The following is a 22,236-nucleotide window of genomic DNA, read 5'->3' on the forward strand; positions in this document are numbered from 1 at the left end:
CCGGGGAAGGCTGACTCACCCGTGGGACAGCCAGCAATTTGTTGCCCTAGCAACACCCTGGCAACCCCACACGTGTGGATGCTGGACCACTGCACTTACAGGTCCCTTCGCTCTGTACATATACTGTCTATGAGTATATTTGCATGTGTGTATTTGTGCGCTCTTGGGCTTTGCATGATTTAGTCCTCTGGCTCGTGAGGCACCTCACAGCTGCTGTGTGGCAGCACTTTGCAAGTTCAGCAAAGTGCCCACAGTCTCATGCAAGTAGACGCCTACACACAAACACAGGAACTGGCTGGGAACAGATGGAGGTGTTAGAGGTGCAGCGTTGCTTCTTTGTGTGATGATAGACAGGGAATCTCGTCAATCTCAAGCTGTCATGTTAGTGTAAATCAGGTAGACGTGAGTATAACTGTGAGCTAGATGAGCAGTTCTCAACCTTTGTGTGTGTGTGTGATACCCTCACAGGCTTGTCAGGAGCTGGAGCGCTCCGTCATTGATGCCAGTTTAAAAATCTGTGCAGTTGAACAACTGGATGTTATTTAGCATCAATAGTTCCCATATTCTAGTACAACATAAGTGTAATTGTCAGGTTAGTTTATTTCTTTTATCCTTTGCCAACCACATATCCATTACATTACTTGGCTATTTGAAATGCTTATCTCTGACTTTTAGCTAACAATTTCAAACATTTACTGTATCAATTGCTGTAAAATATCTGTTTTAAGGTTTTTACTGTTAAACTAGATAGCTAAAAGTGATGGATCCAATACTTTTAACCAACTATAACCATTTTTCCATTACTTGTCTCTATTTCAACTGTTAGTACATAACTTTTAGCAAACGCATTTAATTGTTAATCAATAGCTTTTAGCTAACAATTTTAAATGTGAATCAAAAACTTTCAATCACTATAACTAGTTCAACCATTTATTCATTATTTGTAGATATCTATTTGAACCATTTCCTCCTCACTTTTACCTATTACACCTCCTAATCTTTAACCTCCATTAGTTTTTCGTTTCTTGTTTTAACCAATTTTCCAATATTTGTCTCTATTTCAACATAACTTTATTACATAACTTTTAACTAATGATTACACCTGTTAGTACATTTTAGCTGTAACTATTTCAACCATTCATTTGTTGCTATATCTTTTAACCATTCCCTCGTTACAACTACGAAACCATGACCTTTGACTAAGTATTTCAACCAATAATCCCTTCATCTATATTTTTCTGTTTTAGCCATTCTCTATCACTTTGATATATTTATTCCAGCCACTTAGTCATTACTTTAAGCTATTTGTTTTAACAAATGTACATTACTTTGAGCTATATTTCAATCGTTTATCTATAATGATTTTCATCTATTTATTCTAAACATCTATCACTTACTTTTAGCTGTTAAAAATCCCTGTTTGCTTGTTAACCATTTTTCACACTCTCTCAGTCAGTGATATGCAGTCAATAAGAAGATATATTTTTTAAATCAATTTGCTTTTCAAATTAGTTTGAACTGCTCCATAATCCTTTCATGTTCCCCCTGGCATGAATCTGAAGCACCACTTTGGGTACAAGGAGGGATCACAGACACATTTAGATTTTCTTACTATTGTTTCAGTATCGAATGCTGTCATAGCTTTTCTTGCCTCTATCTGTTCAATTCTTGCAGGAATTTAGCTGTTACCTCTACTTGCTCTCTGTATTTGCACTGATCATAATCAGCTGAGCTGCCTGAGTAGATTTTTATCATTTTTTCCCTTGTGTGAAATGAGCCCTCAGGTGCCGTATGTCCTCCTCCGTTTAATTACACCAAGCAGCCGGCATAAACAATGCTTACATTCTCATCCCATCCACGTCTTCCTGCTTTAAACCCCCCTTGCCCCGTCAGCTTCATTGTAAACAGGACTTCAAGGTTACCACACCACCAAACCCAGCTGATTGATTTATCAGATGTTTCCCTCCAGGCCTCCACCTCCCCTTCTGGTACCTCCTCTCTCGCCTCCATCCTCCCGACGTCCTCCTCTGTCGTCATTCTTTTTCACGGTTTGTAGGGCAGCTTCACAGTGTGATGCCAGTGACAGGCTGTTTTGTGTCAGGTTGAGCTCAGCCACACTTTTACATTGTTCTAAAATGTTAACACTAAGTAGGTCAACCCAAAGACCTGGTTAAATCTCACCAAAATAAACCCATGATTTCACATGTGTTCTATTTTAACGTGGTATGACTTGGTTTCGATGTGTAGACCTCAGGGAACAATTGACGTATGTCTTGCTGCGTACTGCAGCCTTGAAAATCACATCCAGTGCATGTAGGTCTCATTTAAAAGGTATTTAGATATTATTCAAGGTGCAAAAGATTCAAAACATGAATTTATTCTGCCAAAGTAAATCATGTCCATTAAGCATTTCAAACGTAGAAGCTGCTAAATATGAATTTACTTTGAGAACAATCTATCTAAATTTCCACTATGTTCACCAGCTTTGGTTGCTGTTTGGTGCTGGCCGGGTGGCATAGTCTGTTTTTAAGTTTGTCGCCGAACAAACATGCCTGCTGCAGCTGAAAACAATGCTATGAGAGAGTGAACCAAAACCGTAAAGTTGCAGGCTTGAAAATCAAAACAATGAGCTGAAGGAGTCATAGTTATTAGTGCTTTAAGTTTTGTCTCTCCCTTGTGGCAGTTAGGTTTCACTGCAAGACGCTCTACTGTACATTGTTGGTGTAGCATCTCCTCTTCAGTTCGAGAATTTTGATAAAACATGTAGCTACAGGTGTGCTGGTGCAGGGTGTCTCCACAGAGGCATAATCATCGATGTATGAACTCAGTGAGCGATCGCTTAAATCTAAAAGACTTTGAGTTCTATGTAAAAATTTCATACTGCAGCTTTAAATTCAAGAGGAAGAAGCATTCTTGGTAGCCCCATGGTTCAAGTTGGAATTTTTTGGTAAAGATTTAGATCAAATTTCAGCTACAGTAATACGTTTTTGGGATATTGAATGCTTTAACATCTAAAAAAACAACTTAAAATCAAGTTTTAGGAATCAACGAGGGGATAACAGCAGACATTACACCATATAAGTCGAGGTTTTCAAAGTAAAAGATCTTAATACTCTAAATTCAGTCATATTTTAATTGCAACATGGTGTGATAATAATGTAACAAAACAATGTGGTATTCAGATGCTACTCAGGCTAGAATGGCACTCAGCCAACTAGAGTGCATACCTCCGCCAAGGCTCAAAAATGCCCTTTAATTCAATCACGCCTTATCCAATTTAAAACTTCATGCCCCTGTCTTGCTCTAAATTTTAAACCGCTTATACATAATTTAAGATCACCCAATCTGTAACAGCCAACCACGAGGACAACAAAACAGTGCAGATGGAATTGTAATCTCCATCTGTTTTGTAGAAGAATAATAGATTTTTGAATAGGATCAGCATCAAATTGCACTCAGTCATAGATACCAGCCACCTATACAGTATGTGCCTTTTTACATCAAGATCCGTACATCATTCCCTGAGAAATTAACGAAAATGTTGAAAAACAGCCTATTTCACAATGTAAAAGAAAGTGAGAAAATTGTTTTTGGATCCGCCTGTTAACCGGATCTGCACCAAAAGTTAATGGGGTCTATTCTGGGCTGAGACCCATCGGAGGTTCATGAAATCTGTTCAGTGAAATCTTGCTGACAAGCCAACCAACCAACGGACACAGATGAAAACATAACCTTCTTGGCGGAGGTAATTTGCACCTTTTAAATTTATCTCTGTATTATTCAGGGATCTTTTTTGTTGGCAGAAATATTGCACCAAACCAAAAGTGTATCCAAGCAACAAAGCTATACATGAACGGTGAATGTTATGGTTAAAGAAATGATGTTGTTGACACAAGGTAATGTATTTTGACGAAATCTGTATCTAATATGTGAATTAAATGGCACGAGCAGAGAAGAAGCATGGACCGGCATTAGTATGGACTGTGAGAGTAGAAATCATTTTTTGTGTAGATTTCTGGGCACTCTGGGGAGCCAGTGACTTTTTGCCAGGGAGAACAGCAGCTCGGCTGAGATGCAGAGGGTGGAAACTCTCCAGTTCTGCTGCAAGCTTTCCTGGACACAGACATGTGGGAGATGTCACAGTCGATTTTAGCTGCAGACGAGAAATATCCAATTTAGACACGGATGTCTATGGTGCAGTCAAGAACAATAAAGTGCAAAGAAACATGCACTCTCCTTTTTACAAACCTAAATGGACACTTAAATCACAAAATGAGTCCAGTCAGGAGCTCCTGAAACCCTGCTGAGATTCACCAGTGAGATAGAATTAGACATAAACATTTTAAAAGAAAATGTTTGTGTCCACCCTCCTAACTACAGCGTGACCTGAATAACATGCTGAGCGGCTGAGAGAATGTGTGCTGTGTTAGAAAATGCACAAAAGAAACCGCTTCAGTTCTATGACTCATTGGGTCCCTTTGAAAAACACTTCAGAAAAACAGATTCACACGAAAAATAAATAATAAAACATGCACTTCAGGGGCTTTGAAATGTTGCTTTGGCAGCCACTTTAGTTTTTGCTTTAAAATAGCTCAGCATGATTTACTGCTCATTAATGTTGAATTGTCTTTCACATGTTCACCTTCATATCAAAATAGAGATGTGTTTAATAATTCCTGCACATGTCTCCTATATACTGTAATCCAATATTTACTTTTTGAACACATCTCTACGGGAGGCAGTGTGTGTTACTCCTCAACAGCCTCGTGTTCATGGAGCTTTTGCTGTTTGTACACGATGGAAGCGCATTTAATGTGCGTTCATCTTGGTCACAATGACTGGACTGAAGGAAGGGGACACATTTTAGACTTTATAGATTTATTCAAGCTCCAGTAGACCATATTGATTCCTCTGATGTCATACTCAGGGTGTGAAGAACAAATGTACTGCTGTGTTTCTGGTTGCAAGTCTTATAATGTCATCTTACAAATCGTTATCAACTTCTTAACTGATCAGCGACGGAAAAGACAATGAATAGTGAAAACCCGGAGGGACCTGGGCCAGATTTCAAGGTTAAACCACATATTTGATAATCCAACTACCACTAAACAACAGCTAACATTAGCATTAAACAACTTCCTAGCTAACATTACCATTGAATAGTGTTACACGATACAATAGGAAATGTGTTAATTCATTTTAAATATCAATACACGTCTTGGACACATTTATTTAAGCCTGAAAGAAAAAGCTGCTTAATGTTATCAAATGGTAATTATAGCTAGGGAGTGGCTGAATGCTAACAGTAGCTACGGGGTCATCCCCCAGTGTCTTTTTGGTAGCTAATCAATTAGGAAGTGGTGAAATGATAATTTATGCAACTTCTAACCTGGAACACAGCAACACGATATTTGAGCTTCCCACCCTGAGCATGATGTCAGAGGAAAATCGCCAGAAAAACCAAAAGTGGGTTGTGGCAATAGTCCAACAGAGATATTTGGTTTTGAATAGTTTTGAATAAGCAAGATTGTGATTTGTTCTTGACAAATTACTTAATTGATTATATATGTATGTATGTACTGTATGTACTGACTTTTTGTTTGAGCACTATAAAACAGTCTGAAAAGGCGTTCATCCAAAAATTCATCCAAAACTGAAAAGTCAGTCATTATCTACTCAACCCAGTGCCTGAATTTTCTTTCTTGGGTGAACGTAACCTTTAAACGCTGTAATTGGTGTAATTGACTGTATTTTAAATTCAATAGAAACAGCTTCAGTATCCTCAAAAATGTGAGCTACTGTATTGACAAAATTCAAAACAAACAATTAAATCTTATAATTCGTTTCACTTTGCTGACCTTCTCTTCTGTTAAAGTACAGCTGAGGTGTTATTCCTGCAGCGACATCATTAACGCAGAGCCTGTTTGTGTGCAGGGTTTGTACCCAGGCTCAGAGGAAGGCTGGCAGGTGTACAGCACGGCTTCGGATCCTGACGGCAGGTGTGTTTGCACGGTGGTCGCGCCGGCACGCAACCTCTGCAAACGAGACCCTCGGAGCCGACAACTACGCCTGCTGACTGAACAGGTGTGTGTGCTCTGTGTTTGTTTTTGTTTGTCTGACTCCGAGTGCATCCCTGCATGTTTCGGTGGTCAGAATTGTGATGCAGCAAAGGGGGAGAGGCAGCGTACTGGAATGAAATATTCACTGGACTGTCTCTTTGTTTTGACACTTGTGGAAACACACATGAACAGACACACACACACACTCAGGTTTCACTGACAGATGTATCCCTGATACATCAGTAGCTGTATCCTCTAAAGACCCCCAGTCATTCAACATGCCGAAAGAGTTTAAACTCAAAGGAAACACTGACAGATGGGAGAGAAAGAAACACTTTGTTCCATATGTAGGGTGCAGCTCTGCATAGGAGTATTTGTATGCTGATTTTCTATGTGTTCATATCCGTGTGTGCATATGCGCCTCCTGTTTATGTGAGGATATAAAACTGACTGCCTAAGCACGTTTCTCTCGATGTATATGTGCGTCCTGAGAGCGGAATAAAAGTGATTTGTGACAGAAGTTGATGAATTATTGAACACCATCAGAGCAGCAAACATTCCCCAAAGCATGCACTGCCGCGAGGCTCACACATCAGGACATGTACAGACCATATTCTCGCCAAAGTAAAAGTGAACCTAACTAGCCGACAACCTCATGAGGATTATAACTCTTATTTTCAATCACTGCCGGTGTTTCATCTTAAACTCTCCCCGCAGAAAAAAGATGAGCAAAGAGAAAGGTAGATGAACGCTTTCTTGAACGTCTCCTCATCGCTCCTTGCTCTGTTCCTGTTGGGAGGCTTCTGTATTTATGAATCTTAATTAGCTCAGCATTTCTCTGGAAGTGACACCTAGATCGTGCTGTGAGTGTGAATGTGCGCGTGCATGCGTGCGTCTTCACGTCTCCGGCCTTCCCCAGCATGTGTTACAGCGGGAGATGAGTGGGTGTGTTTTTGCCTGAGTGTTTGTTTGTTTGTTTGTTTGTTTGTTTGCGTATCACTTCGGAATATCTGGGTCATTTTTATAATGGATTTTTTCTCTCCACATGTTTGTTTTTCCATTTGGTGTCAAAAGATATTTGAAGTATGTTGTAGCATTAATGAGGAGAAGCGTGAGGGTGTTTATTTCTTTAGAGCGCAACATATTCAAGGTGAGAATCTCATTCTTAAATGGATCTAATGGAAAGCTCCTTCAAAGGGAGATATGATATGCGTGACTTTGCATCATGTTGTCGAGTCAAGGTGCTTGGAATATTAAACGGTTGATTCATGCTAAATACAGAGAAAACCCAAAAACACAGTCGCTCACAACTCTTTTGATTTTATTTGTCAATTTCTGAACCATCTGGCCCTGAGATTTCCGCTACCACCGATTTAAAATTTAGGTGAAGTGCATTTTGTGTGCGGTGCTAACAGCTTTACAAAATTGCATTTTAAAAAATGTAGAAGCAATGTGTCTGTCCGGAGTCGGTGACTGCCTTAATTTGGATCAGTTCTTGAAGTGGAGTAAAATAAGTGCTGGTTTTCCTTCGCTACAAGTTGGGGTGGTGTTAAATGGAGAGGGCAGAAAAGGCTGGACAAATCGCTGCAAGCCAAAAAGTAAAATATGCAGGTGCTGCTGGCCAACGCTACCAGATGTGCCATAATTATTGTATTTGAATGATAATTTTGCCCTCTGTTCGATGTGCAATAATAATCATAAAAATGCCGTAATGCACGATAATTTGACCATTTTGTGACGCTTTAATTATAGTTTATTTTAGTCTACACTGTCTCATTTCAGTTCATTTCCTGACATGATCAGGATTGCAAAATGTGGATCCCACACCTCACGTGACCTCTTCACAGCTAATCATGCTCAGTGTGGGCTCTGAAGATGAATGTGATTTGCGAGCACAGCTGCCTGACACTCATTTGAAGTGACTTCAAGTCGGAGCTTGAACTCTCACACTAAGGGATGCTGTGTTCAAGCCCAGTTATTTATTTTGAATGCATGTTCTGTAAAATTATACATTTACTCAATTTGTTGTTGTGGTTATGACAATAACACTGCCACTGGTACAAAAGTTTAACCCATCTTTTCCCAAGTTTTACCATCTTGCTGGTACTGGCCCTCTTCAGCCACTGATTTGGATAATGTACAGTCCTCATTGTAAACTTTAAACCGGCACCACTAAATATAAAATCTTTAATTACGTGAACGGTGTGGCTCTTGTGGCAGTGTAAAACTCCTGGTTCAGATGGAAATAATCAAGAACTATTGGACAGATTGACATTTTGAACAGATATTTGTGCTCCTCAGAGGATGAACCCTGAAGACTTTGATTGCTTAACTTTCCTTCTTTCCTCATAAGGCTGATATTTTGAGTTTATAGTGAAATAACCTCTCAACTTTTGGATGGATTACAATGAAATTTACGTCAGATATTTCATTAATCTTCGCCACTGGATACATACTCCTGTTAACACTAATAACTTTGGTGATTCCTTCCATTTTTCCTCAAGCACCATCATTAGGCCAGCGTTTGAACATGTCCGGTACTTTGGTTTACAAGCAAACAACATTGACATTCCCATCAGTCTCAGCTGAACTTAGAGTTTAGTGCTAATTAGCAAATATTAGCTTGCTAACAGGCTTCCCCTTAGATGGCTAATAGGGTAATTATGTTACCTGCGAAAGCATCAGCATTATTAGCAGTACCATTAGCTTGCAGAGTACAGCCTCACAGAGCCATTAGGTCGGCTGTAAACTCTTAATCTTGTTGATTTATCACATACAGATAAGATACCTGCGACAGTATCTCCAAATAATTAAGTCACAGTAATTGAAAACTCATTAGGTCACACAACACCTCTATTCACACACACAGAAAAGCTGTTTGAAATGATCTAAAACTGAAACAAAAAACACAAAATAAATAGTCCCCATATGTTCTGGGGATTTTTTACCAATGAAACCGGCACAGTAGTTTCTAAATGCCATCTCTCAATGCCCTAAGTAGCACACTTAAAATTCAGTTTAAATCTCTATTTTAATGTGGAGGAAGCAGAAATCTCACAGATGGATATCTCCAGGGCAGATAAAACCAAAACTATCTGCATGGTTAAATACCTCGAGAGGTATATGTTAGAAAAGCTGTCTTCCTAGAATTTGGGTGAAACAGCCCTTTAAGTGTCCCATCACATCACTGTGCTGTCATATTGGGAGGCAAACAACAGGTGTTTGGGAACAAATAACAGGTGGCAGCAATCAGACAAGAGCCAAAACCAATCAGAAGCATTTCTGGCAATGCGGGACACTAACAATGATCAGTCATTATATGAACTGTGTTTGTGTGTGTCTCTGTGTGTGTTTGTTTGTGCGTGTGTGTGTGTGTGTCAGGTCCAGAATGTGAGTCAGTCCATGGAGGTGGTAGACCTGCGGACATCCAGAGACCTGCAGTATGTCCGAGACTCTGAGCCACTGCTGAGAGGAGTGGACGGACGCTTACACACTTATGTGGCCAACCCACGTGCTCTAACTGCCAAGGGCCTGCAGGTACACACACACACACACACACACACACACACACACACACACAAACAGACACGCACATAAAAGGCAGACACCCAGACATACACAGTGTAAGACGGTCGCTGTAGGGAACGCATAACCTTTGGTGTGAAAACATTGATTTCACGCATGCCAAGCTGAAGTTTCCTGCCTGCACTCAGACACGCGAGCATCTTTCATGAAGGAGACAAAATTTGTCTTGAAGCTGTCAATTCGGTGGCCTCGTGTCCGCTGTGTAAAAGTGTCACACAGCTCTGCGCAGAAGGTGCCAGCAAAAGTGCAGCACCACTGCACACATTAAGACTTTGAGCTGTCTCGGAAAAAAAATAATCTGTCATCTGTCATTTCAATATTAATGAAGAAAATTTACATAATATCAACACACAAAGGCAGAGGGAGTTCATGTAGAACATGCCTTTTTTTTCAGTTCGGTGTTTGTGTTTTAAATTAGCAGGAAAAGAACATACGATTAAGATTTACGTCGGATGAGTATCGCCTTTTGTTTAGGGAATTCTAAATGTATTTCACTTCTTAAATTAGGAGTACTAATCTCATCAGGCTCGGTGCTCTCTGCTGTGACGCTGCTGGCATCCGTCTGTGCCAACAACAAACCAGCAGGCGAGCGGAAGATTATCTCAAGAGCTACAGAGAAAGAAAGGCTGTGTATTTGAGGAATGAGGGGCAAATGATCTGAACGGTTAAATCAGCTGTGACACTGCTGGGTTAGTCTCTGTAATTGGCGGCTCAGGGCTCCAAATGACACTTAAAGGTAGTTAAACCCTGTTCACTGTCTACACCTGCCTGTAACTTTTCCCGTGGAAGCTCTGATTTGGGGATTTGTGTGTCGTTTGACGTCAGTGTGAAAAGTGGGCTAAATGTGTCTGAGAGGAGAAAGTTTTTAGATATCTAGGACACAACTGCATCTCAATGAGTACATTTCAATCTGTAGTAAGGACATGCTTCACATTTAACTTGAGTTTTCATCAACTTTAAACTGTAGACGACTAGATGTCTGTCGATGTGCAAACCACCAGCTCAGCCTTACTGCGTTACTGAAAGGTTGTTTTGTCAGATGCTCTCATCAGGCAGGAATAACACATGAGGGCTCATGTCCGCATTACATTTCTCTCAAGCAGAAAAGCGCTGGCAGTGCGCCTGGGAGCGCTGGGTTGAAGTGCTTGTGCTGTGAGAGGAAAAAAGTGCTGCATGTCTATTTTGACTGACATTAGCGAACACTCTGGGCACAGAGAGCCGATCACACAGCTAACAACAAGCTTACAACACGTAGGGTGATAAGAGCAAAACACTCACCGGCAGCATTCAGTGTACGGATGATCTGCTCCCACAAATGGTCTTTTCGGTCTCTGTTAGGATGTTATGAGTTTTTGTCCGATAAAGCTCAAGATAGACGGACACAGCCAGAACAAGCTTCTCCGCCTTTTTCTTGGTTAGCAGGGTGACGAGGCCCATCCAGTCTAATATGTGATTGGTTGCCTGAAAAAGACCGGCAATGACAAACCAGCGCCCTCCTGAGAACACATTACGTGGACGCAGGCCCTCACACAGAAGAATTATTGTCGCTGAGTACAGACCAGGAGGAGAAACCTTTTAAGGGCCACAGCTTTATGATGCAGTGAGACCATATTTCACTCCTGATTCTCTTCAGCGAGGGTGGAGGCGAACGTGTTCACTTCAAGACTTGAATTGATCCTGTTTCATTCATACTGCATAGGATTTTTAAAAATTACAAATAGAGAGGCAAAGTCACCGTTCCCCTTCCGACGTGCCCCATGGGACTTTACTTCAGAAAAGTACAGAAGTCAGTGAGGAGAGACAACTTTTTGATCTAAAAGATAAGATTGCAAGTCAAGAAAGCACAGTTTTTCTGTGGTAAAGATAGTAAAGTACCATCTGGCTTTGTGTCAAACCGCTCAGAGAACTACATGGAGGATTTAAATAGGTGAAAATCACAATAAATCTGGCCATAATGACAACTGCAGCTATGTGAAAGGAGAGTTAGTCAGTTCTGTGAGAAAGGTTTCAGTCATTGGGTTTTGGTTCGCATTAAATGAGACAACGTTACTTGTGGGACTGTTGGCTTTGTAGTCTCTCTAATTACGTATTTTCACAGTCTTATAAGACATTAGTTTTATGACAAACTGCGACTTTCTTTAGTTGAAACATGATGTTTTAAAGGTCTCCTTATCAAAACAAGGAGAGGAGCCGCTGCTCAGCTGCTCAGAGCTGACTAGAGGGTCGAGGGTAAAACCAGATCTGAGGAATTAACACTGACATCGGATTCTGCTCTGAACCAGAACTGTTTACTGACGAAATTGAAGCTTGGAGATTGATTTTTAAGTTTTGGCATTAAAAGGTGGATGTATAATCAGCCTGACTTCAGCAGCAATCTGCTGAGCAGACTTCCGGTGCTGGTGTTTATATCTCACCTGATGAAATGCACTGTTACTTTGAGTGAACTTGACCTTAACCTTTGGGTTAATGTAAGTACGCAACTCAACCAAATATATAACATAGACATTTGAATGCAAATTCGCTTTGTATTATATCTTTAAATTGACAATCATCATGTGTAATTCATGGTACAATTCAAACAAAAAATGATTTGTCTCATGATATTAACTGCTATACATATTTTTTTTTCTGAAATAAGGTCCCATGATGGTTTAGCTGAAGGGGCATGCCTTGTATAAGCTCATTATAGAATAATATATCCAATATTTAAAGCATAAGATGTGATATGACCTGGACCGAGGCTCCATACGAGATCTGCAAACACACTCAAACCCGAGGGACAAAATATTCACACACACAGACTTCCCTTTACTGTACTTCCCCAAATAAAGAGAATTTCCACCTCCCCATAAATCCACTCTGCCTTTCATCTTCTGCTGAGCATTTTCTTAACAACATCACGGGGCTCTGGGGTCTGTTTTTAAGTTTTTATGCAGTTAGTTTATGTGTGTGGTGTGTGTGTGTGTGTGTGTGTGTGTGTGTGTGTGTGTGTGTGTGTGTGTGTGTGTGTGTGTGTGCATGTTTGTTGCTCCTTGGGGGTTTTCACAGTCATAAGCTTTTGCCTTTGCACTGAGAGGCAAAACTGGTGAATATTTATGCGTTGTGCAGCTACAGTAAGTTTATCAATAACTAAACAGTATTTTCATCCCGCTGGGGGGGAAGACAACAAGGAAGATGGAGAAGGAGAGGTCAAACAGAGAGATTAAGACAACCAGATATATGGATTGATTGAGAGTTTAAGAGGGAGATGGAGGAGAAAAGGGGAGAAAATCAGAAAAAACTGTCTGATGGCATATTACCACTTTTCCCTGTGGGCGTGGGGGATGAGAGGAATGAGCAAAGTGAAGTTAGAGGGGAGTTAAAGGTTAGGCAGAGAGAGGAGTCGAGATAAAAGAGAGAGAGAGATTAGCGCGAGGTGGAGATGTAGGAGGAGACATGGCAGGGGAGGGATTAGCCAGGTAAAGTGTTTACTATCTAACAGGCTGTGACATTTTCAGCATTTTGTCAAGAGTGATTTTAATACATATTAATGAACTTACATTTATATGCAAATCATGATGTCAGCACCAATCAGCGAGAATGAAGTAGCCAAATTTAAGGTCAACAAAAAATTTGTGCTGAAACGGCTTCGGAAAATGTTTTGAAACGTCGTCAGAAAAGCATTTAGGTCCTGATTTGAAGATAGCAGGGGAGGGATTAGATACACAAAGTGTTTGACTGACTGCCAAGCCTGTTTCCTGGATACGTTGTTGTGTTTGCGTGCGGGGGTATGAGATGTTCTGAGGAGATGATAACGTTTTTTGTCTTCGCTTTTGACACTTCTTTTAATCCTTCTCTTTTTTTTCCCCATATCAAATCCAACTCCTCTCTCTGTACAGCAAAATGTTTTTTTTAGGGGGATTTGAAAGTAAGAAGACATCTCAGGGTTGAGGCTAAAAAATAAAAAATAAAAGGGGTATCTAAGGAGAACCCTTTATCCTCCTGCTCATGCAGCCATGTCATACATATAATCCATAGGGTAAATGCTGATCTTCTTTTAAAACAGCAGAAAAGGTTTTCTCCATCTGCTCTGACTAAAGTGAAAATGAAAATCCAAATCCAGTCATTACCTTCTCACCCACATGCAGATGACGTTTCTTGAGCTTCACAGCAAAACCATGTGCCAGCATTCTCCTAAACAACTGAAGTAGAAGTAGACTTGTTTTAAGATATATAAAGACACAAGAGAAATCAAAAACAAAATGGTTGCATGCGACTATTCCAGCGTAATCCAAGTCTCCAAAAACCCAGAGATCCAAAAATCGATTTGAAAAGATGCTGTTTACATCCAAAATCTTAACTGTAGAAAAGCGGGAAGTGGGTGCACAAGCTCGACTGTCCATCCAATAATGCCATTTCAAATCGATTCGGGATCATTGGGATCGCCATTTTATGTTTTTGACTATGTTTTATTTTCCATTTTAAAACATGTCCCTATCTGCTTCAGTTGTTTAGGAGAATGCTGCGACGCTGTTTTGCTCTCAAACCCCAAAAATGTTCTGTGGATTATGAAATTGAACCTGACTTGAGTGGATAAACACAGAATTTTCATTTCTGGGTGAACTGTCTTAAACTGTGGATGGCAGGCAAAATGCAAAAGAAAAAAAAAGAAAAAAAGGATTTGTCCATCCATTTTATGCTGTTTATCTGGGTCGCAGTTCCAGCAGAGTAGCTGGAATGTACTTTCCTCCAGCCACATCTTCCATCTCCTCCTGTGGGATTGTGAGTCGTTCCCAGGCCAGATGGAATATGTAGTCCCTCCAGCATGTCCTGGGGATGCTTTCCATTTGGCTAATGTGGCTTCCTGTCTCTTTCTCACGTCTTCGCTCCTCTCAACACATATGACAGAGAAAGATGTGAGGAAGAGAGGAGGAGAGGTAAGGATGGGAGGGCAATTACTCACAGAATCACAACTGTCAAATGTGCAGAAATAATTGAGCAGAAGAGAAAAACATTACGCCAAACCAAACACAACACAGCACAAAACACAGAGCTGGAGTGCATTTGACCAAAGTCCAGAAAGTACAAAAAAGTCAAATCAATTAGATTGTTTGTTTCAGTGTTTAATGTGAAATGTCTCCGCCGTCTTCATTGTGCAATAGTCCTTCATGGTTTCAGAGGAATTGTCAGACCTGCACCACTGAAGCACATTGCAGAAATGTCCCCAACCCTTGTTTTCCTCCTCCGCTGAATTCTGACATTAAAAACGGGAAAATGTCTGAGGGTCCATCTTTTCCATCTGGTGCAGAACTGGTTGCCAGATGGTGTGAAAGTTGAATGCACAGCCTCTTGTAGCAGAACACATTTTTTTCTAAGGTCAGACGATGCATAAGATCTCTAATCCATAAACTGAAAATTGGAGGAAATCTTTCCTTCTATTTGAGTCTCGTTGCCAGGAGCGTAGCAAATACTGTCATGTTTTTGCCGCATGGGTTGAGATTGACATCGCGCGGTACCATGCAAAATATTGCTATTATACCAATGGATGTTCCTAGAATTTGATTATAGTTTGCCAAAAGTCTTTCAGTGTTGGGCAAAGCCAAAAGATATGTGATACAGTCTCCAGAAGTGCAAAAAGAAAGTGGGCATGGACTACATTAGTCAGAACCCTTTAAATCCTACAAGAAGTGGCAAGGAAGGTTTCTAACCGATAGACAATTATTTCTATAGTTTGGTAGAGTAAGTCAGATTTTTCAGGCTCAGGCTGATATTATAGGATAATTATAACCGTGGCTGTGCGGCTGTATAGGATTGTATAACTGTACTTTTCACTAAATGAGCCAAAATGCACTTTGAATGTACAAGAAGGAGAAAATAAATGAAGAACAATTTGGCGAAGTTGCAAGAGATTCGTTCATCATACACATCTAATGAATAACATTAGAGCTGTAGTTGGCTCTTTTGTTCTTGTTTCCACAAGTAGTTTGTTTAATCCACAGAATATAAATCAGCCAATAACATTAATATTACAGAAATGCAGTTTCCACAACAGACCTCTGACTGTCCCATATCATCTGACCATTCACTGAACAGATTCACATTGAAGGGGCGCTGTATAAAAAAAAACAAACGTCTCAATAGATTACGTCCTGTGGGAGCCTCCTCTCTCCTCACTCAGTTTCCGGCTCACAGGTTAAAGGATGGAGGATTGAGGCTAGAGAGAAACATAATTAACTCAATGGAAAATGGCTTGAATCCACTCTGGGGTCTCCTCCCAGTTAGACTAGCCCAGACTTCACAGATCCGCAGGGAAGTAGTCAGAATGCAGTGCATGCAGTGGGTTTACTCTAAGCTACCTGACCCAAAGGAGAGAAAGCTGCATTAGTGTGGACCCAATCTTCTCTCTCATTTAATTTTCTTCCCATCTTTCGTACACCCACAGGAGTTGAAGGGCCAGATGTCTCAGCTACGGCCCCTTCTGTCAGTGGTGGAGCAGTACAGATTGGACCTGCAGACACTGGGCACCCTGCGAATGGAGCTCCTCAACTTGTCAATCATCCTGACAGCCATTCAGGAAGAGATCGGAGCGTACGACTACGAGGAGCTTCAGCAGAGGGTTTTACTGCTGGAGACCAGGCTACACAGCTGCATGAACAAACTCGGTAAGTGCAGTAATACTCAGTAATAGAAGTATTACCTGAGCTGCCTTTGACATTGAACCAGGCAGAGAGGGTCTGATAGAAGATGCTGTCACAATGCATTATGGGAATGATAGGATAAAGAGTTTCGAGAGAAAGAAATTGATACTTTGGATTAATAGTAGGGATATCTCTGCCTCTGCTTTACCCATGTTGACGTTGGTCCTTTTTATAAATAATATACACTTATACAATGTCACCACCTCAATTTTCTCTCCTCTCACCAGTATCAGTATATCAGTATCTATATAAAGGTAAAGCCAACAGGTCGTCAGATCCTGCCCCTAGATTGTTTCGTGTTTACCTTGTCCCCAGTCTTTATGCTAAGCTAATCTAGCCAGCTGCTGGCACTATCTTTCCATTTACTGGACAGACATAAACGTTGTATTGATTTTCACATCTCACTTGCTGACAGACAGTGAATAAGTGTACAGCATTTCCCACAATGTCAGCCTGTTGCTTTAAGAGCAGTAGGCAACAAGGCCAAACCGTACATAAGGATAGAGACATACTGTAAGTTGCGTTAGGTCGGCATATTTCAATGAAAATTGAATAGCTGGGGCTTATTGAGCCGATGAATAAACAGCATAGAAGCGGTATATGCTGCAGAAGTGCTTTGAGTGTATGTGAATGTTTTGATATTGCTTCTGCAGTGACAAAAAAAATTGCTAAGAAATCCATTATGAGTGGTGTGAATAAAAGTTGACTCTGAGTGAAAGAGCTAGATTCATATTTACAGCCAATTTTCAAACCTGAAGAGTGTTTTATAATCATAGGATAGATTTTTGCTGCTAAATCACTCTGAGGTTACCAAAGTATCAAAAAGAGCCTTTCAGAAAACTTCACTCACAGCTGAAAACATTTTCTTTGAGTTTAGAGAGAAGATTATTCCAAACTTCAATCTTATCATCTTGTTCTGAGGCAACACATCTGTTTCACAGTTCAAATTGAGTTAGGACTTGTGACAGGCAATGGCTGCGCGTAAACGAGCTGTCCAGGTGACCCTGAAAGGCGACATTACTCACTCCAAACCAGAAACTATGAACACAAATTGTCGCTTCACTTCCTTCCTTTTGTTAACAGGTTGTGGTCGCCTGACTGCAGTTAGTAGCCCGATCACCGTGAGAGCCTCGGGGTCTCGCTTCGGCTCCTGGATGACTGATGCCATGATTCCCAGCTCCGACAGCAGGGTAGGTGGACAGCGTGTGCATCCGTCTGTGTGTGTGAACATGACAAGTGAAGCAGGTGTTATGAACGTGGTCACGTGATAGCTCAGCTCTATATTTCTCTTGTTGTATTTCTTCTGCCCTTCTGCCTTACTTCTAACATGACTGCTGTGTGCACTCTGTCCTCACTCGCTACACGCTTCACCCATTTCCTACACACACACACATACACACACACAGTGTTTGGTGGGCGCATATTAAGCTAGTTGTCAAGGCGACTGTCTCCCAGTTGCCAGGTGTGATTTATATCGCCATGGTGACCCTTGCCTGTTCCCTATTAGAGCTTCTCCCCGGTGATGAGAAGGAGCTATACACAGCAGCAGTATCCCAGTTACCGGTGTGAGTGTTGTTACAGTTTGATGGTTGTGTTATGAGGCGCTTCTCTTTCCCGGTCCCCGTGTCTGGTTGCATCTCTGTCCCAAGAATAGCAAGCTTTTTTTTTCCTGTCTCTTTCTTTTAATGTTGTGTACCAGATGTTCCTGAATCTGAGTTTGACATTCAGCGACACACAAGGAAAGCATTTTATACAAATCCAGGGAATGCTCTCTCTGGATTTGTATCCTAAATAAACCAGTGAAACTATAAAAAGCTGTAATCTGCTGAAATCACTTTTATCTTGCTTCTCTTCAAGCTTAAAGGAGCCCTGTGGAGTTCTCTTCTAAACAAACACAGTTATGTTTACCATTAGTGTTTCTTACCAAAAATGCACTGGGTGTATCCTTGAGGCCTCATAAATGTCTCAGATGCATTTCCTCCCTCAAAAAACATTTGCAGAGCTGATTTTTAAATAATTTCCAAACTTACGCTGTTTACAGTAAATCAGGGATGCCTTATGGAGAACCGGATACTGTGTTCTAAGCTCACACCCCCATTCATTTGAATGAAAGTTGCTCACTGTGCACATTCATTGAGCAGGTCTTTGCAGGCTTCCTCAAGAGGAAATTCAGATAATACAGAGTCATTTCAGGTTGTTTGTCACGCTTGAAAAAGTGTATTCAGCATCCTCCTGTACTGGCCCAAATAGCATTTTTCCTGTACACAGTCACTGGAAAAAGAGTGGCTACAAAAACACATTCAGCAGACACAGAGCAACATTATCATCCCAATGGAGTTAAGTTGCTGTTGACCTGATAAAAAAAAACCCATGCAGGTGTAAAGGACCGGCTGCTGCTGTTATTAAATTCAAGCTTCAGCGAGGGATGTTGCTAACGACCAAATCACCTGACTTCTCTCAAAGTAAGAAAATACTCAGGAAACTAGCACAATCTAAACTATATGGTTAAACATTGTCCAAAAAAAAAAAAAAAGAAGGCGTATATGGCATCTTTAGACGCAACACTTGACAGGAATTACCATAATTTGTAACGGATGCTCGATTTATCTAAAGCATTTGACCACAGGGCTCAACAGCACCAGCTGCTTGCATAATGCTGGTAAAATATGCAAGTGGCTGGTTGACTGCCTGCTTCACCGGCCAACCAAAAATCAATGGTAATCTACTGAGCGGCTCATAAAATATGAACATTCAGTAGCCATTTAGCTTGTTTGACAAATGGCATTTCAGTACAAATTCTTTAATTTCTAATTTAAATGTGTGCATGAATAAAATAATAGTAATTAGCTGGAAGAAGTACTGGAAAGATGGCCCTTGCATCGGTGCTACATGACAGAGAAAATGGGCTGTGCTATTCCCTTTTGCTCAAACAGTAAAAAACCTACAACAACCTTAATGCACTGCGCCGCACTGGAACAATGAACACTCTTGATGATGGGTGACATGCTGTGAGTTTGGCAGTGCTTGGTTTTGGCTCTGAGTCCATTTTGAAACAGGAAACGGTAAAGCAGCCGGCTGGTAACAACCAATATTGTAATACAGCTTAACAGTGAGTTTAACAGGCAGTTTAGGAACAGAAACTTGGTTTAAACCTTTTCAACGCTGCCCAGTTTAGACAGTTTGATCAAGTTTCTGGTGAGACGTCCCTCACTTGAGTGAGAGAGACCCTCCGGGTCCTTGGGTGCGCACATACATAATGTTGAACAAAAATCTGTAGTTGAAACAACAGCTTTAATATCTGGCGAAAATGTGGGGGGCTGTGGGTGCAGGCAAAATGGAAAGTTTACCATTGTTTATTTGCATTTACTACAAACAAAGTGATACAAAGCTGGTTTAAAATGGTTGAGATTCCCATTTAATTTACTAGTATTTCTTGCGCCGACGAGTGAGAGTCGCATATTTAATCTTCTAGATGACTGAATCGCCCACAATCCTTGCTTTGTTTTACAAAACATGAATTAAATGACACTTTCTTTACTTTGCGACTGAAGGTTAGTCAATGCACACTGTTTTGTTGGTGTTGAACGCTGTCATACTGTATATTGTACGAGAGTTGGCTGCTGAGCAGCATTGAAAAAGACAAACAAAAGATGCAACGTGGATGCTGTAAATACGATTTTGTGACTTTGACAGATGTTGTTACTGTTTGAATGCGTCATTATTATACTAAATAGTCTTAGAATAATAAACCTATGGCATCAATTTCCAGACGACCAGGTTTTTCTCTTTGAAGAAATACAGATACAAATCCAAACAATGATGTCTGTGAACACGACCTTGGCGGCCTTTGATATTTCATAAGGTCATTATGTAAGGTTGCTGATAGCGAGCATCAAAAACATCGCCCACCAACTGGAGAAATATTTTATTTTCTCAAATAAAATAAGTCAGATTAAAATCATGCACATTTCCAGGCTGGACAACCTGTATGTTATCTGTTAAGGCTGTGAGGAACTGGTGCCACAGACACAAACACACCCACCCCCACACACACACACACACACACCCACACACACACACACACACACACACACACACACACACACACAAGCTGTAAGTAAAGTCATTCTCATACATCCTTTGGTATCCATGACTACAGTGTCTGCACAGGGTCCCAGTTTGGCATTTATGAAATTTTCATTAGCTCATAAATCTGTGAATGTGTGTGTACGTGTACACATTATACTTTACACTCTCACACACACGCGCATGCACACACCTGTCGCTGTATTTGAGAACAGCTGCTGAGGTGTGGATATCCCCTGATCTGTCAAGATGTCTCTGCTGATAGTGTGAGAGGGAGAGAGAGAGATGCAGCAAAACAGAGAGGGAGAAAGAGAGAGAGAGAGAGAGAGAGGATGGGGCCAGTTGTTGAAGAGGTGTGAAGCAGGGAAATGAAAGAGGGGGTGGACAGAAAGAGGGAGAAACAAAGAGGGAAGGGAGGAAACAGGAGAAGGATGATCAAAAGAACAACAGTTGGGACAGACAAGCAGGATGGGATGAAAGAAACATCGGAGGCGAGGACAAAAAAACAACAGAAAGGAAGAGAGGGAGTGGGAGAAAAAGGAGTCAAGACAGGTTTCTGTAGGCATTAAAGATGGTTTGATTTTTAAAGCGTCATTGGTTGCTGTAATCATTCGTCTTCTCCATTCGGACCGTGAAGCGCTCCCTCCCTGCTGTGACTAAATTGTAAGAAATAAAGGACGAATCTACAACCTTTGTTCCAGCGGCAGGTAGTTTGAGTCAGAATCATGTCCAGACATTGTCCAAAATTGACCTTTCACACATGTAGCACACAGTGTCTGTGTCAGATGGCCTCTCACCTACTGGAAATACTACACTACTTTGGTTTATACAAGGAGTGGAGCCTGAAGTGTTTGTTTTTTGGGTTAACTTTTCCATTAAGCTCTGGATCAAAGTGCTACATCCACAAACTGACCTACCCGATCAACTGAATGACATTAATGGCTTGGCTAAAAAGCATATTGGGTAATTTCGAGCAGTACACTGGATTATGTAACTTCAAAAATCTATTTGAAAAACAAAAAGAATGAAAACCACAGGTGTGTTTTTCTTTTATTTGTAGAAAATCTGCCAATGGAACAAGTAAATATCCATTTGTTAAGATTTATTGGGATAAGATGTGACGTCTTATAACAAGTCCCTTTATATCACATAAATGATACTTGTTACTCTGTGTCTTATATTTAGTGTAATGAGATATTCTGACGAGATATTAGACAAATATAATAATATATTAATTATATACGATTTTTAATTTTGGTGCGGCTGCAAATGGACTTCTAATGAGCATGAAAGAGGAGGATATCACACTAATGCACAGGATTACCAAGAAAGGTTAGGTTATCCAAACATTGGACATTAAACTGGCTTTTGTTGAAGTGCTCTGGTGGCCTGAGCTGACAGCATCACGTTGCGGCACTCTGGATAAAAGAAGCTTGTGTGTGTGCCTGGTGAAAGTATTTCAGTCAGGAGAGTCTTATCATAAAAACAAAACAAGTGAGTGGATATAAAATAAGATATTTTTTTATTGTGAACAGAAAGAATAGACTTTGGTGCTTCGACTTCAACTGGAAGTAGGTCAACATGTGGAGCAGTCCAACGTATTAGGTGTTTCCAGTATGAAGGAGACTTCCCACCGGAGCCTAGACACTGGTGGTGTTGGTGGTGAGGAACGGAGCTTGATGTGGGACAGCTTCAAGACTTCTTATCAGACGGTTGACTGGAGATGGCCAGGCACCTGTGGTTGAGGTGGTGAAAGGGTGGAGGTGGGTTGCGATGCATATTAAGGCGAGCGGGAGGCTGTGCTTGTGACTTAGAGGGCGTGCTTTAAA

The 22,236-nt window shown here is 40.8% G+C and overlaps 1 protein-coding gene across 2 annotated transcripts in view; it reads left to right on the plus strand.

Moving 5' to 3' along the window:
- Window positions 1-22,236, plus strand: part of LOC311272618 (noelin-2-like) — a 32,990-nt gene that overhangs the window by 5,557 nt on the left and 5,197 nt on the right. For both annotated transcript variants that reach the window (XM_084379151.1, XM_084379150.1), the window contains 4 exons: window positions 5,935-6,084; window positions 9,441-9,596; window positions 16,066-16,285; window positions 17,405-17,511. In XM_084379151.1, the coding sequence (XP_084235277.1) occupies window positions 5,935-6,084; window positions 9,441-9,596; window positions 16,066-16,285; window positions 17,405-17,511 (633 nt within the window). The remainder of the gene's footprint in view (window positions 1-5,934; window positions 6,085-9,440; window positions 9,597-16,065; window positions 16,286-17,404; window positions 17,512-22,236) is intronic.

This window comes from Pagrus pagrus (assembly GCF_965226575.1).
Source record: "Pagrus pagrus genome assembly, chromosome: 2".
In the NCBI taxonomy this organism is placed as follows: domain Eukaryota; kingdom Metazoa; phylum Chordata; class Actinopteri; order Spariformes; family Sparidae; genus Pagrus; species Pagrus pagrus.